At 42.2% G+C, this 14383-nt stretch overlaps 2 protein-coding genes across 5 annotated transcripts; one reads left to right on the plus strand and one right to left on the minus strand.

Annotated features, from left to right (window-relative positions):
* Window positions 1–156: 156 nt before the first annotated feature.
* On the minus strand, window positions 157–7634 carry LOC309694987 (myotubularin-related protein 9). 4 transcript variants are annotated; one of them, XM_082515329.1, is made up of 11 exons: window positions 7093–7634; window positions 6738–6794; window positions 6247–6355; window positions 5988–6113; window positions 4118–4291; window positions 3356–3573; window positions 3120–3281; window positions 2086–2231; window positions 1611–1827; window positions 1374–1525; window positions 157–1227 (listed from the first exon to the last, which is right to left on the minus strand). In XM_082515329.1, exons 1-11 carry the CDS (start codon window positions 7275–7277, stop codon window positions 1127–1129), a joined length of 1647 nt encoding a protein of 548 aa, XP_082371455.1. In that variant the 5' UTR covers window positions 7278–7634; the 3' UTR covers window positions 157–1126. The 4 variants fall into 4 exon arrangements, with proteins under 4 accessions (XP_082371455.1, XP_082371457.1, XP_082371454.1 ...); XM_082515328.1 differs by having other exon boundaries at window positions 159–1227; window positions 1611–1831; window positions 2090–2231; window positions 7093–7633; XM_082515331.1 differs by lacking the exon at window positions 6738–6794 and having other exon boundaries at window positions 158–1227; window positions 7093–7633.
* Window positions 7635–9550: 1916 nt separating this feature from the next.
* On the plus strand, window positions 9551–13813 carry fam167b (family with sequence similarity 167 member B). Its single transcript, XM_082516170.1, has 2 exons — window positions 9551–9951; window positions 10413–13813. The coding sequence occupies exons 1-2, from the start codon at window positions 9619–9621 to the stop codon at window positions 10674–10676; spliced, it is 597 nt and encodes a 198-aa protein (XP_082372296.1). The 5' UTR covers window positions 9551–9618; the 3' UTR covers window positions 10677–13813.
* Window positions 13814–14383: the final 570 nt, after the last annotated feature.

The following is a 14383-nucleotide window of genomic DNA, read 5'->3' on the forward strand; positions in this document are numbered from 1 at the left end:
TCAGAGTAACATCAATCATTATTTAACACAATATGGGATAAATATATATGAAAATGCTAGACCGAAACACAAGCCTAGTGTATTAAAATCACACAAGCACCACATTTTTTGTAAGAAAACTTTTATGCAAGTGTAAAAAATACTGTACATTAAAACACATTAGGCATTGCATATTGTTAACATTCATCAGGTTCATCTTCTCTAATTCACACAAGGTAGGATCACAAAGTTCTGCAACTCTGTCAATAAAAAGCACCTAATTTAAATTTAGCTGATCTTTCTCTCAAGTTTGTGTCACCTCCGGACCGCTGCGGTTTTAAGATCCTGTCTAAATATAAAGCATCGAGGACGCCAGCCATTTCTGTTTGTTCTGCTAAACTGGTCTGAGTCTGACTGAGGTAGGAGGGACACTTCATATACTCTATACTGTTACGTCTTTACTGCCGTTTTGAAGGCAAGTCTTCACACGTCTTCAAAAAGACTAAGATTTTCCACTGCGGTAAACAGAGCTGAGTGGTTGGACAGCTTCACTGTTGGTGATTTTTCCTTCTTTGAAAAACATTTTAGTTACAATTCAGTGTGCCATTTTCCTGCTTAACATCTCTAACAATGGGTATCCACAGCTTTGTGAAACAGGTGAATTTAGACATGTATCCAAAATCTAACGGTTTTGTCCAAGTCAGTCTAATCCTCATCGAATTCTTCTGCCCCCTGCACATTTCTGAATGTGATGCGTGTTGGAACACATCTAAAATCGTGAGCCTACAACTTGAATATCATTCTAAGGGAGGAACATGAAGATCGTCTTGCCTTTTCAACGCACTCACACTCCTCACCTGACTGGAACACTGTGGAGTCTGCTGTTTGGTCTGGTACACTGTCCTCTTCACAGGTAAGTATCTTTAATAAAAGCTGGATCATACTGGCATAGACGTTTTTAAATCCATGGTGTGCAATAAGAATGGGACTTCCAGGTTCAGAGTGATCTACAAGTTTCAGCCAGGGCGAAAACAGTCCAGAAGTGCCCAGCGGGCAACCTTGAAGGCGACAGGTCAAATCAAAATCAGGTATTTTGTTTTAACTCCTTGGAACCATGTGATCCCACCTCATTCACACGAACGAGGCATCAGCTGCGTGCTAACTTCCCCCACTCAATGACCATGTTCCTGATTTCCTCCTGAGCCTCTTCAAGGTGACGAACCTGCTGGGTCCACCTCAAAAAATAGCCTGAGGGTTAGACAGCGGGGCAGAGTGAGCACCAACACTTAAACTAAACTAAAGCGGTAACAACATAAGCTCAGAACAGCAACACTGCAATTACATTAAAGGCTAAAAAAGATGAGGTCTGAAAACAAGTGCAGGGCAAAGCTCACCTTTCCAGAGCTGCAGGGACTGAGGATGAACTGAGGGCCAGATTGCTAGCTCAGTGCGTTCATACAGGGGGTTAGAGTAGTAATCCCTCTCCGTGGGCCTTAGCAGAGCCCGGAACAAGCAGTGAGTCCTTTCCTTTACTTCCAAGGCACACCTGATTGAAGGGCAAACAAAGTGTGAATCTTAGTTTGAAATGAAGACACTCGGCAGCAATCTTTAAATATGTAGAAAAAACTGACCTTTCCTGATCACTGTTACACAGAAAGGTGCCATAATCCGAGGCATAAACTTCAGTCGCCAGTCGCAGGAGCAGCGCCTCAGAGAAGCCCAGAGCCAAGGGGAACTGCCGCCAAAGCTGCCACACGCAGTCCAGCAGCAGCAGGAACACCGGAGACTCCTGCTGGAGACGAGCATGGGAGTAAGCTGAGTGAGCGCATCGCTGCTGGAACGGGTGTCCTGCCTGCAAACACACAAACACGTGTCAGCTTTTAGGATCTAATTTTGTGGCAACAGATAGGCTCAGTCCTGTAGTCGCTGGGTGTGCTTCTATTTTTAAAAGCTCACCGCTTGTTTGGAAACTCGTGTCAGAAGTAGACAGAGATCCCCGATGTTACAATGCATTTCTTTGGATTCTCGACAACATTTATGGGAGCAAATCAAGAAAAAAAGACATTTAAAATTCTTTGTAATCCTCCCCGACTTAAAACCTGGCACGCGCCTGTATCCACTCTCTCTCCAGCAGTCCCAAGAAGCCCTCCACTGTGCGGCAGCATGGATCCATGATGAGCTGAGCCAGAGTGCTGATGAGCAAAGAGCAGTCTGTCCCTTCAGAGCCGTGAACAAGAACAGAATGGCCATCCCTGGAAGAAACAACACTCATTAACATGTACAAGAAAAACAAACCTGTGTGTAAGGAAGACAGTTATGGCCTTCTTTCTGTTTCTTCAAGATTTAAAACAAGTGGTTGTTGACTTGCCCTCACTTCCTTGTGTCTACATTCAATTCAATTCAATTTTACTTATAGAGCGCCAAATCAAAACAACAGTCACCTCAAGGCGCTTTGTACTGTAAGGTAGACCCTACAATAATACATACAGAGAAAAGCCAAACAATCACATGACCCCGTATGAGCAAGCACTTTGGCGACAGTGGGAAGGAAAAACTCCCTTTTAACAGGAAGAAACCTCCAACAGAACCAGGCTGAGGGAGGGGCGGGGCCATCTGCTGTGATTGGTTGAGGAGAGAGAAGAAAAACAGGATAAAGACATAATGTGGAAGAGAGAAAGAGATTAATAACAAGTATTATTCAGTGCAGAGAGGTCTATTAACACAGTGAGTGAAGAAGAAAAGCCCAGTGCATCATGGGAATCCCCCAGCAGCTTACACTTATTGCAGCATAACTAAGGGAGGATTCAGGGTCACCTGATCCAGCCCTAACTATATGCTTTAGCAAAAAGGAAAGTTTAAAGACTAAGCTTAGAGTTAGAGCAGTCAAGGCAGATAGCTGCCTGTCCCTGATCCTGATTATGTCCGAGCTCTGTTCCTGTTAAAAGTAATTTCTTCCTCCCCACTGTCACAAAGTGCTGATCCTCGGTGGGTTTTCTCTCTAATATTATAGAGTCTTTACAATAAAAAGCACATTGAGATGGGAGTTGCTGTAAATTGGTACTTTCCAGATAAAATTGAATTAGTCACAAGATATTACCATAAAGTTTTCCAAGTCATAAGAGTGTGGGTGTTATTCATACCTCTCCACACACTCCACCAGCAGGCCGGCAGTAGAAAGAGCATTTTGGACGTGCGACAGCCACTTTGAATTCTCCAGCTTACTGAGCCAGCGGTCCATGTTGTTGGACTCATCACCACAAGCCTCCACCAGTTTAATTAGGCTCTCCTGGAGAGCTTTACCCCTGCACACATATGAGGCAGTGTGTAGCGAAGCAAGTTTGACAAATCAGTATTATCAGACAGTCAGCAAACACACCTTTCCATCTGTCTGTGAAATCTCTTCCAGCGGTCGTAGAACGATTTAGACTCAAACCCTCCACCTGTCATCCTGGCCTGTTGAGCCTGCTGCATGGAGCGAGTGTCAATTATGTAGCCTTTGTCCGAACCCTCAATCACAGCCTGGAGGAGCAGCTCATCTTCCTTGCAGCGCTTCCTATTGGCTCCTAGCAGCGGCTGACTGCTGCGCATGATGACCTACAACATTTTTCATCCTGTTAACAATGTTCAGTCAAATGTGTAGCCTTAACCATAACAGTTTTTTTAAATTTGGGACTTTAAATTCTTTTATTTTCGTGTGATTGCTTTGATTTTGGCTCTCTTGTATTTTGTATCATTATCGAATGAGTTTCTCTATGGCTTCCTGGTTTCAAGTGTTGCAGTTTTCTGACAGTTTTCTTCTGTTCACTGGTTTTATGAGTGTTAGTTTCACTCTCTTTCCTCTGAGTACTGGTCTATCCTCCTGTGTCAAGCTCACCATGTTCAGCAAATCAGTTCTTTTATTTTGGTAGTCAGTTATATTTTATCCTGTGTCTTGATTCTCTTCACCCGTGTCTTGTCCTCAGCCGTTCCCACTTCCTTCGACTATATATTGTCCCCCTGTCTCTCCTGTGTTAGTCGTTGGATTGTTTGTTTCCTCGGATGTTTTCTGTTCATGTTTGGACTTTTTGGACATTTTATATTGCTTTTAGCCATTCTGCCACAAACCGTGACACTAAAAGTGAACACTAAATCACCTCACCATGCCGTTCTTCTTGTGGTAGTAGCAGAGAACAGGGAAACGTCCTCCCTGTCTGAATTTGGCTGCTTTTTTCAGTGTGTCGTCGTCTATGCTTTTTGGGACGATGACTGCCGGAGGGTAGGAGGGACAAACCGAGTAATCTCTGTTCACGGTGCTCAGTCTCCACTTCTCATACTGAAAAAAAGTGAGAGAGAAGGCGATAAAGGAAAATGTGAGCTTTAGTATCAAGTAACCTGTTATTATTCATGCTAACCTCCCGGTTGCTAAAGTCACAGGGGACTTTGAGCTGAGCTGGACTGGGAGTAGTCCAGTTCATAGGTGAGGAAAGTCTCATTATTTTTATTTTGCATAAAGCGTGTGCTTATGCTCCAAGCTAATCCTTAGTGGATCTTTAATTAATAACAACTGCCCTATTATGGCTTATTTGATTTCTTAGTAAGAGATTAAGAAAAATAAAAGACCATGACTACTGCTGGACAGACTGTTTTCCAGTTGATGAACTCAGGGATGATTTTAGGGAGATCTGAACCTTTCTTCATGTCCAGACTGCAGGATCACTCCTGTGTGGCCTCTTTTAGGGACATGTTTTCTCAGTAGTACCCACACCTGATTAGGTGCAGTCCTGAAAACCCAAATTGTGGAACTTGATTCTAATCGGTTAACCTCATGAATAGGTACCATTTCCTCAATATAACAAATAAAAATGTACTCTAACCAGCTGGTTACTTAAGCATAAGTACTGTAAACAGTAGCTCGGCTCTCTCCCAAGTAAAGAAAGCTCCTTTTCAAAGACCTCTACTGAATATCTGCTTTCCTTAATGTGCACAAAACCTAACGTGGGGCATGTCTCTTTTTAAGTCTTTTTAAGTCTTTTTGGCACTGTGAGGTTGGTGACCAGAGGAGCCTGCCTATAAAAACAGGTAAAATCAAAAAAAGACAGCATAGTAATCAGTGAGCTTCAGAAATGTTGCTTCTGAAGCTCACTGATTCTTACCCTTGCAGGGCGCCAGATCAGCTGTTTACAGCTACTTCTAATGTTTTTGTAAACTAAGCTAAACTAAAGTCCTTCTGGAAGCCACTCAGCAACTATCCTAAAACATCCCTGCACTCTTATTTGAAACATCACAATGACATAAATCCATAGAAACCGTGCATCAAATCACCGGTCTGCGCCAAAGTAAGGTGTCACGCTTCTTTCACCATCATTGCTGTTGAAGAATTCTCCTATAATGTATCAGGCTAAGTTAAATCACTATAGCTCTGTTTGCCTTACCGCTATAACAACTTTCTCACTTTTCTTAATTTTATCAAAGAAACTTAATCATCAAGTTCCCTAAATTGTAAAAGGTATTCTTAAAAACTCTGTAAGAATGGTTGAAGCTCGTAGTTTATAACTAGACAGAACAGCTCAGCTCCTGTCGTGATGGAAAGAGTCGGTGGGAGAGAAATAATTGGGACTTGCAAATTCCAGCCACTTTATCATGGGTGAAAAACACTACTCAGGCTGGTCTGGTTAAAAGCACAGATATCCTACATGTTCTGGGAATTTTGTGTCTGTAAAACACATGCAAAAATGCTGCCCTCAGCTGCGACCCTTCACCATAGCAACATGCCATTCCCACGGGAAGACGTTGGTGTGTTATACATGAATTCAAGCTGTGTGCAACACATTCTGAAGTTAAGGGGAAAACAAATGAAAGCTAAGCAAGAAGGATATCCTGAATCCCGACCCCTACACTTCCCTGGCATTTTCCTGTCATGTGGTTGTAGGGACATTATTGGAAAATGTTACCTGAAAAATGTCTGTGTCTACAAGTATTAAATTATCTACAGCAGAAAACAAGCATACAGAGTTTTATATGTTGCTTACAAGTTCCTTCATCTGACTGTAGTGCATTTCAGGAGATGAGAGACCCCACTGCTCCGGCAGGCTGAGATCAACAGGTCGGTAAAAGAAAGGGTACATTGCGGACACGCAGTCCAGACAGGACAGTGTCTGCAGAAAGTTAAAGAGAGATTACCGATACATGCAAAGAAGTGAAAAACATATGCAGAAAAATAGCAGGCTACTCTAAGACCAACAGTTATTTTCTTGTGCCTGTGTGTTTCAGGTTGCATTAGTTGTGTACCTCGATAGAGTGTGCAATGTTGAGACACTGTTCCATGCCTGGGATGTCAAGCTGGAGCACACGCAGATCTTTACACTTCATCGTAATTGTTCCAGATGAACCAGACATCCTACACACACACACACACACACACACACACACACACAAATATATGATTCTTATACAAAAGAAAACATGCACCCCCTCTAAGAGCCCCATTTATTGCCTATGGCGGTGCATGAGGCTCGACTTGCAGCAGAAAAAGTGGGCAAAACGAGTCAGGTAGGTTGTGTGTGTGTGTGTGTGTGGGGGGGGGTGGCAATACCTAACAAAAGGTTTCAGAGAGCTACGAAGAAAAAAAGCTGTTAGTTGCAAGCAGTACACAGCTCTGAGCATGTGGAGGGTGGCAAACGGAAAAAACGTTGCATTAATCTTGTTGGGAAATGTTACTTCTTCAGAATTGCATCAAGAGCAGCACACAGCATGACATGGCAACACAGAGGATGTCCAACCTTTCACTGTGGCTTGCATTAGAGAAGAAGCCGGAATAGCCCGTAAGGTTTTCCACACTGGTTAAAAAAGATTTGAGGAAGGAATGAGAGATCAGAGGAATTACCGGCAAGTTCACACCGTTTCGTGTTGATTAGTGTGATTACTGGTTTGATCATGCGAGTTATAATCATAATAAATAAGTTCTAAGAATCACAAGTCCACCATCAAATATTTAATCATCAATTTAATCAATTAAAAAATAATTGAGATAGAGAAAAGTGCGACATTGTTCTTGCAGGATACTCGTTACTTTTCTTATAAGACACGTTTTTGATCTGGTTCCTTATCACCTTTCTGATCTCAATCCTCCCTCACCTTTTCTCAATGGCATCGATGTTCCTAAGGAGCAATAAAACCTGCCGGGAGTCACTCTCCTCCCTGTCCGAGAAGAGCAGGTGGTGGCCGGTGATGCACAGGGTTCCTCTGCTCGGGGGTTGCAGCGGCTGTCGGAGCACAACATCCTCCACATTGGCCGTCTTGATGTGCTCAGCAAACTCCATCAGCTCCCCTTCAAACACCCAAAGTCCGTCTGCAGAACTTTGTTTCTGTTCTTTCTAAACTACAGAAGTGGCCGAGCACCTCAATCACGTCCTCGCCTCTCTTGTAAGAAAACGAAAGCGGGCTTCCTCCTCTGCACGCACAGCTGGTTGGGCAGCGTTGCAGCCGCGCTCTGTTTGATTGGCGATAAGAAGTCTATAAATAGAAGAAGCTTCATATTTTCCTGAACATTGTCGTCCTCTTATGTGGCTACACCTCTGCACACACAGCTGGCTAAGCTTAACTGCCGTGGGAGTGGAAAATGTGCTGCTTTAGGCGACAAAAGGCGGAAGTCTACGTTTCCTGAGACAGTGAGTGAGAAGTGACACTTATCACAACTTGTGCGCACTGCGGGGGGGGGGGGGGGGGGGGGGGGGGGAAGAGAGCCACTGTGAAGTACCTGTAGTATATTAGGTTGTCACTAGATGGCGCCATACTCAAGCACAAAAAATCGTCAATCACAACTCATCTGCCAAGTTGGCTTTTGCTGTGTGTAACTATTGAAATCTGTCAGCTACAAAATATTGACACAGTATCACTTTGCTGGTATTACGATGCATTACAGTGTGAACAAGTGTAGCTGGTACTGAACCTACAACTTTCAGCTTTGACTAGTTTCATTATATTTTGCAATTTGAGATGTTTTGCATTAAATAAAGTCACCTGTAAAATATATAAATAAGTATCTAGCCTTATTGTAAAGAGTAAACGTAACGTAATAGAGTACAGTGTATCAGCGCACCCACGTGTGGGCTATTGAACCAAGTGGAAAATATGATGCTTTGTCCTATCCCATCCATCCATTTAAACACACATTTTGCCCCAGGGAATATAATTCATGCAGCATAAACCACAATAATAAAAACAGGAACACTGATGCAAGAAAACACACCACAAACAAGTTTTAAAATGAAAGAAAAAAGTGACCAACATAGGCCTAAAATAACTAGTTTAGATATGCATCCAGTAAGTTTTATATGCAGTCATGGTGGGTTCCACCTCCATGATTCAGAAGCTTGTAGAAGTACCTCTGGCAGTTTTCTGTTTGACTTTATCGATGTGTCACATCATTGTGGAAGAGTTTTAGCCCCGCTCGTCTTTACAGCGTTGCTTCAGCTCATTGAGGTTTGCAGGAATTCATTCATGCTCAGCTCTTTTCAGTCAGGTTGAGTTTTGTACTTTGACTGGATCATTGCAGCACATTAATTCTTTTGCTTTTTTTTTTTTTTTTTTTGGCCAATTTTTATCTGTTGGACAGATGTCTCCACATTTCATTCTGCATTGGTATACAGAGGAGCTCACGGTTGACTCAGTGACTGCTAGGTGCCCAAATCAGCACACTTCCACCACCATGCTCACAGTTGGTATAATTGGTTTGGGCTGATAAGTTATGTTTGGGTGTCTCCAAACATGGTGCTGTGCGTTATGGACAAACAAATGGATGTTGTTCCAGAAGTCTTATGGACTGTTCATTTGCAACTTTGCCAACCTAAGCTGTGCTGCCATGTTATTTTTAGAGAGGAGGCTTTCTCCTGGCAACCCTTCCAAAGAAGCCAACGTGTTCTGTCTTTTTCTAATTTTATTGTCATGAACTTTAACCTTTAACATGCTAACTGGGGCCTGTAGAGTCTGAGATGGAGCTCCTGGGTTTTTGCAGTTTTTCTGAGCATTACTCAGTCTGACCTTGAGGGGAATTTGTTGGCAAATTGCACAGTAAGCCTGTAGGCTACTTACTGTTTTACATAGCTGAACAGAAAACTTGGTTTTTCACCTGACTGTGTGTAAGTATGTAAGTATGTATAGATTTTTCTCATACATCCAGGCGCAGGTTTGTTGTACTTTACTTGATTATTTCCATTTTCATACTGCAGATGGAAATTTAATCTGTACTTCAGTGCACGCAGTTAATTGACCCACTTTTAGATCAAAACTACCCCAGAATGCAAAGCAAGGCAAGCAGAAAGAGAAAAGCGATTCCTGCACATCAACCTGATGTCCAGGAAATACATGCATACATCTGTATTCGTTTCTTCTTTTGGCAGTTTCTCCTGTAATATAAATGTAAAACTATTTTAAATAGTTTTAAGTCATTTAACTTGTGAATGCACAGTAATAAAATCTCAGACTTTGGTTTCAGGATATCTTTTTCCCTCGCCTGACAAAAGCTTGCAAACTCTCCAGCCTCCCTGTCCTGTGCGGGATGGGCGGTCACTGCGCTATTTCTCCCTATAAAGGAGAGGAGGCATGGACCTGTTGCGCTCTAATCGCCAAGCTGCCAGCGCAGAAAGCGAGCCTGCTCCCTGAATGCTCAGCGTGTATCAGCAATCTGCTGCACCGATGGATTTTAAGGAGCTTGGAGACGGCTCGTCCTCCGAGGGCGACACGGAGGATCTGGACAGCGTGAAAGCGCTCACGGAGAAGCTGAAGTTACAGACCCGCAGACCGTCCTACCTCGAGTGGCAGGAGCGCGTACAGAGCCGAGCGTGGAAGGAAAGAAATTCCGCGGACGGTCCCGAATCAGGAGGACAGCAAGTCGTTTCCGTGCCGGCAATTTTGAGGAGGTCAGAACTGGTTGTGGGCAGCATCTGTGGCTTTGACACTATGGACGATGCCCTGGAGCATCTTAGAAAAGAGCTGGTGAGTTCCTCCAGAAATTTGATTTGATTTTTATCTAAAGATGCGTCACGCCCTGAGAAATAATTTGCACTTCTTGATAATCTCCAATCATTAAAACTAATTAATGAATAAGTAAATAAATAAATAATACAGAGTCCTTATCCATTCTTGAGAAATACAGATAGCTATCTATCTCCTACTTCACCTTTAAAACAGATAGGCATCTCTTTAGGTGTCAGTGATCTTGCTTGCATGACTGCTTGTCTTAACTTAAGGGAAAGAAGTCTAAACACACAGATTGCGAAACAATATGGTGCCTGTTTTCTCATAAGCTGCAACCCATGTAGTCCACATGATTTTTACCCTTTGATGAGGAGATAGGCACCATCCAAATCCAAACTTCCACATATGTTCTGCTAAACTGAACACTGAAACTCACTTTCTTCTCAAACGCGCTCCCTCCATCCCTCCTCTACCCTCAGAGGGAAATGCAAGTTCAGGACAACCGACTGGCCCGTCAGCTGATCCGTCTGCGGGTGGAGATCCATCGGCTCAAAGTGGAGCAAGTGTGCCACCGTCACAAGGAGATGCTGGACGACGCAACGTACGAGCTGGAGGAGTGCGGAGAGGAGTCGGACCTGCTGTGTGATATCCCCATGAAGGCTGCCTTTGCTCTGTCCACCCCTCTAAAGCATCTGGGCCTCACCAAGATGAATATCAACTCCAGGCGTTTCTCACTGTGTTAAAGACCGCAGGCCTCACTCATGCCACCGAGGACGCTCCGTCACCTCCTCTGTGTTTGTGTAGGCATTATTGTTATAAAGGGTTATTTCCGTTGATGGCGCAGTGGGGCAAAAGTAAAGATGAGCCACTAGCAGCTGTGAATGAAAATGAAAACGTTGATGACTTTGATGTGTGCCTTGGTATGACATGCATGAGGAAGCCTGTGCATACAGACCTGCAGGGGCATACACCTTTATCATCACGCAGCTTCCTGCTGGATGAGGTCTGGGCAGCTCTGCTGTTGACTGAGAGAATTAATGAAGACTAAGAGCTAGACTGAAGTATACTCAGTGAACTGAGTATATTTTTAATATCAGAAACCAAGGTGATTTGGTGATGCAAATTCATATTGAACAAAGAAGTTTAAGCGGGACAATAACTCATTTATAAATCTGTTCATATTCTTGGACTCTGCAGGAGTGCAGTAGAAATTCACATTTCAAATATGCCTTATTTACCTTCTACTGAGTTCACTCCACCCACTGTTAGAAACGAGCTCCCCGAAGCCACCTTTATTGTGATTGGCTGCCCCTCTTGAGAAGAGGTGAGGCGATTTTGTTAAGGTTATCCCCTCTCATTGAGGTCATTAGAAAAAACTGTCGGAAACTGTGTTTGGAGCAGTCTGTGCCTGAGCTTTTGGCTCACGGGGATTACTTTGCATACACTGACCTCATTATTGGGAACTTAATTCATGTTTAATATGACTGTTCTCCATTGTCATGTGCCTAGAACAGATATAACTTATATATACAGTGATTAACACATGCATTAGAGCATGCCTTCGAAAATTACCAAATGAACTTTTAATTTTCTGAAATCTGTCAGCACGTGCAGGCGCTTTAATCAAATTCATATTTGCAATGAAAATAAAATGAAAAATATAATTAATGTTATCTGAGAATTACAGTCATTTACTTGCATTCCTGAACAGAAGCAACAATTTGCCTGATAAAAAAAACAACAGAAAATCTTCTTCTTTTTTTTATTTTTTTTAATTTTTTTTACAGATTTCTAAATCATTTCTGATCTTATTCATTTGACAGAAAATGAGGAAATGTTAGGTCAACTTTAAGGTTATACAGAAATGAAAGTAGCCCTCCCACGTGTTCAGGTCACACTACCTTACATCACCTCAGAAATTATGCTGCCAGCCTAAATAGGTCTTGGAACAAAAGTGAGATGTTACAATTTAGAAAATGAAATAAAGACAAAACATATTGAAGCTGTTTTCAAGCTTGAATGAAAAAAAATATCACATATTTCCCCTGTGGCCTGCAGTGCTACTCATGCTACTCATCTCTCTGGCTGTGAGTTTCTCACTTTGCCTGGCTTCTCTTCAATAAAATGGAATCTAATAGCGTTCCCCTAAAATACATTTAAATACCTCAGCAGCAACATCTCTTCTCTGAAATCATGACTCAAGTTTTATTTTTAATCTACCGTGATCTGCCATGTGAGGACTGCAGTTAAGTAAGGTTAAAGCCTCTTTACTTCTTATTTGCCATCATGCTTTTACAAGCATCATGATTAGATAGATGATGTTCACGTCTGCAGATTTTTATTCATTTATTTTTTAAGTAACTGGGTCATGACCTCTGAAAAGAGTCAGATGTATTCCCATCAAATATATTTTTCGGCACTTTGAATGTCAAGTAAGATTTAGGCAAAGCCATTAACGACCCTTTTAAAAGGTCACGAGCCAAAAAGTTTGGGAAACACAGCTTTACTGAAACTGATGCATGAAGGCAGCTGCTCCTGTCTGGTCTGGGCCGATACAGAAATGCTCAGCAACACGTTGAAGTAAACAAAGTCCTTTAATGCAGACACTTACAGCAGCCACAGGCAGGTCACACTCCAGCATTTTTTACACCTCTTCTTCACAAACCAAAAATATCTCTGCAACCTAGCAGCTGCAGTGACACAAACCAGGAGCTCGTGTCCGATGTTCTTTGTTTTTCATTAGCACGTCAGGATGCTGCAGAGCACTGATTTTAGACTATATGTGGCTGGCCAGTGACCAAGTATATTTTATGTTTTAAATGATTTTGTCTTTAGTTTAGTTTTTTAAAGAATGAATGAATTTAACTTTGGTTAAATTCATTCAGATGTTTAAAAGTGTAAAACATCTATTAAATGTATTATTCTATGCAGATTGTTAAATCAAGTTGTAATATGAATGTAATGACTTAACTGAATGAATATATATAAAAAAACGCCTTAAAGTGTAAATTCCTAAATCTTTTTCTTTCACATAAAAGACATATTAAAGAGGTTTTATTTATCATATTTGAATCAGTTATAATTACTATATGATGGGAGACAGTGTTACACCTGCCTGTTCAGAATGGGTCACAGCTTTCTCAAAAAAACCTCTCATCTGAGCAACGTAAGTGTCTCAGGAAACCACACAGCGAATAGAGTGAAATGAAAACATTCCCAGCCATCTTTTTCAGAAACAGGTTGAGGTTTCAAGCGTTTAGAGTCATGATATTTTGTAAAAGCTTGAAAGTTTTGGTTAGATATCTCTTTTCTTTCTTTTTTTAAACAGCCTTTTTGTAAGTAGTTTTGGTTGAAGTTAGAATTAGAGTTAGGCTTGTTCTGAGATGGGAGGAGCAGACATGAGTATGGATGAACAGAGATATGAAATGCTGATGATTGTATGATTTCTGTCGGTGTAAGTGAGGGAAAACATCCCCACATGTTCCAGCACATCCATCTCCATCATCCACCCTCGGTCCTAAAGCCACCCAGGCACAACGGTATCTTCTTTCCTTCCCAAGAGACAGCCATGACCTGCTATAACACTCAGACGTATGAAAGGGGCCCTGGAGGGATGTGCAGAAGCAGACATAGTCAAGCTCGACACCAAATATGCCTTGGCAGAGCGCGGACGCCGTGTTAAATGAGAGCGCAACTAAGACTGTTGAAATGATCACAAGTGGCATACTTCAGGAGTTGTGTGATCTCATGTGGGTCGCGGGACCTCAATAGTTAGACACATGGAAATGAGTATCATATGGAAGACACAGAGGATTAAGTACTACGGCTTGAGGCCGTATTCTTGAGTGAATGCTTTCAGAATAAAGGGCTGCAGACTTGTGTTTCTCAGGCTGCTCATTCTTTGCCCTGTAGATACTTTCCCGTGACCCTTTTTCGCCCGTATCTTTCTGCTTGCCATCAAACCAGCAGAAGATATTACAGTGTAAATAAAGAATAGTAATCCATCTGTTTATCATAAAGCCAAGTAAGCCTACATGATGCACATGAGTAAGCACTAGAGGCAAAAAAAAAGAGCCCTCATTTACATTCACGAAAGAGGCCAGCACCTGCATCATGTAGCAGGAGGTAGGAGGTCTGGAAAACTTTCTGCACACTGATAGCATCGCAGTTTGATTGCGTAACAGAATGTGATTTCCAACCACATTTGGAAGTAGTGACAACTGTGGTCGAGAGGAAGAAAGGAATACCCTTAAAGCTCCAGAAGGCCTGGACAAAGCTGATCTCCAAACATGGCGGGACACTTTTTCTCCCAGCACGTATCAAAGAAGAGTTCTTGGATGATTAGACTTTATCTTCTGTCACATGCACCTACCTATTTACATCACTCTCAAAATTAAAAAAAAAAAAGAAAAATGAAGCACGTTTCACACATCCTCCTAGATTTATACTC

Source organism: Aulonocara stuartgranti (genome assembly GCF_965226115.1).
Source record: "Aulonocara stuartgranti genome assembly, chromosome: 19".
Taxonomy (NCBI): Eukaryota; Metazoa; Chordata; class Actinopteri; order Cichliformes; family Cichlidae; genus Aulonocara; species Aulonocara stuartgranti.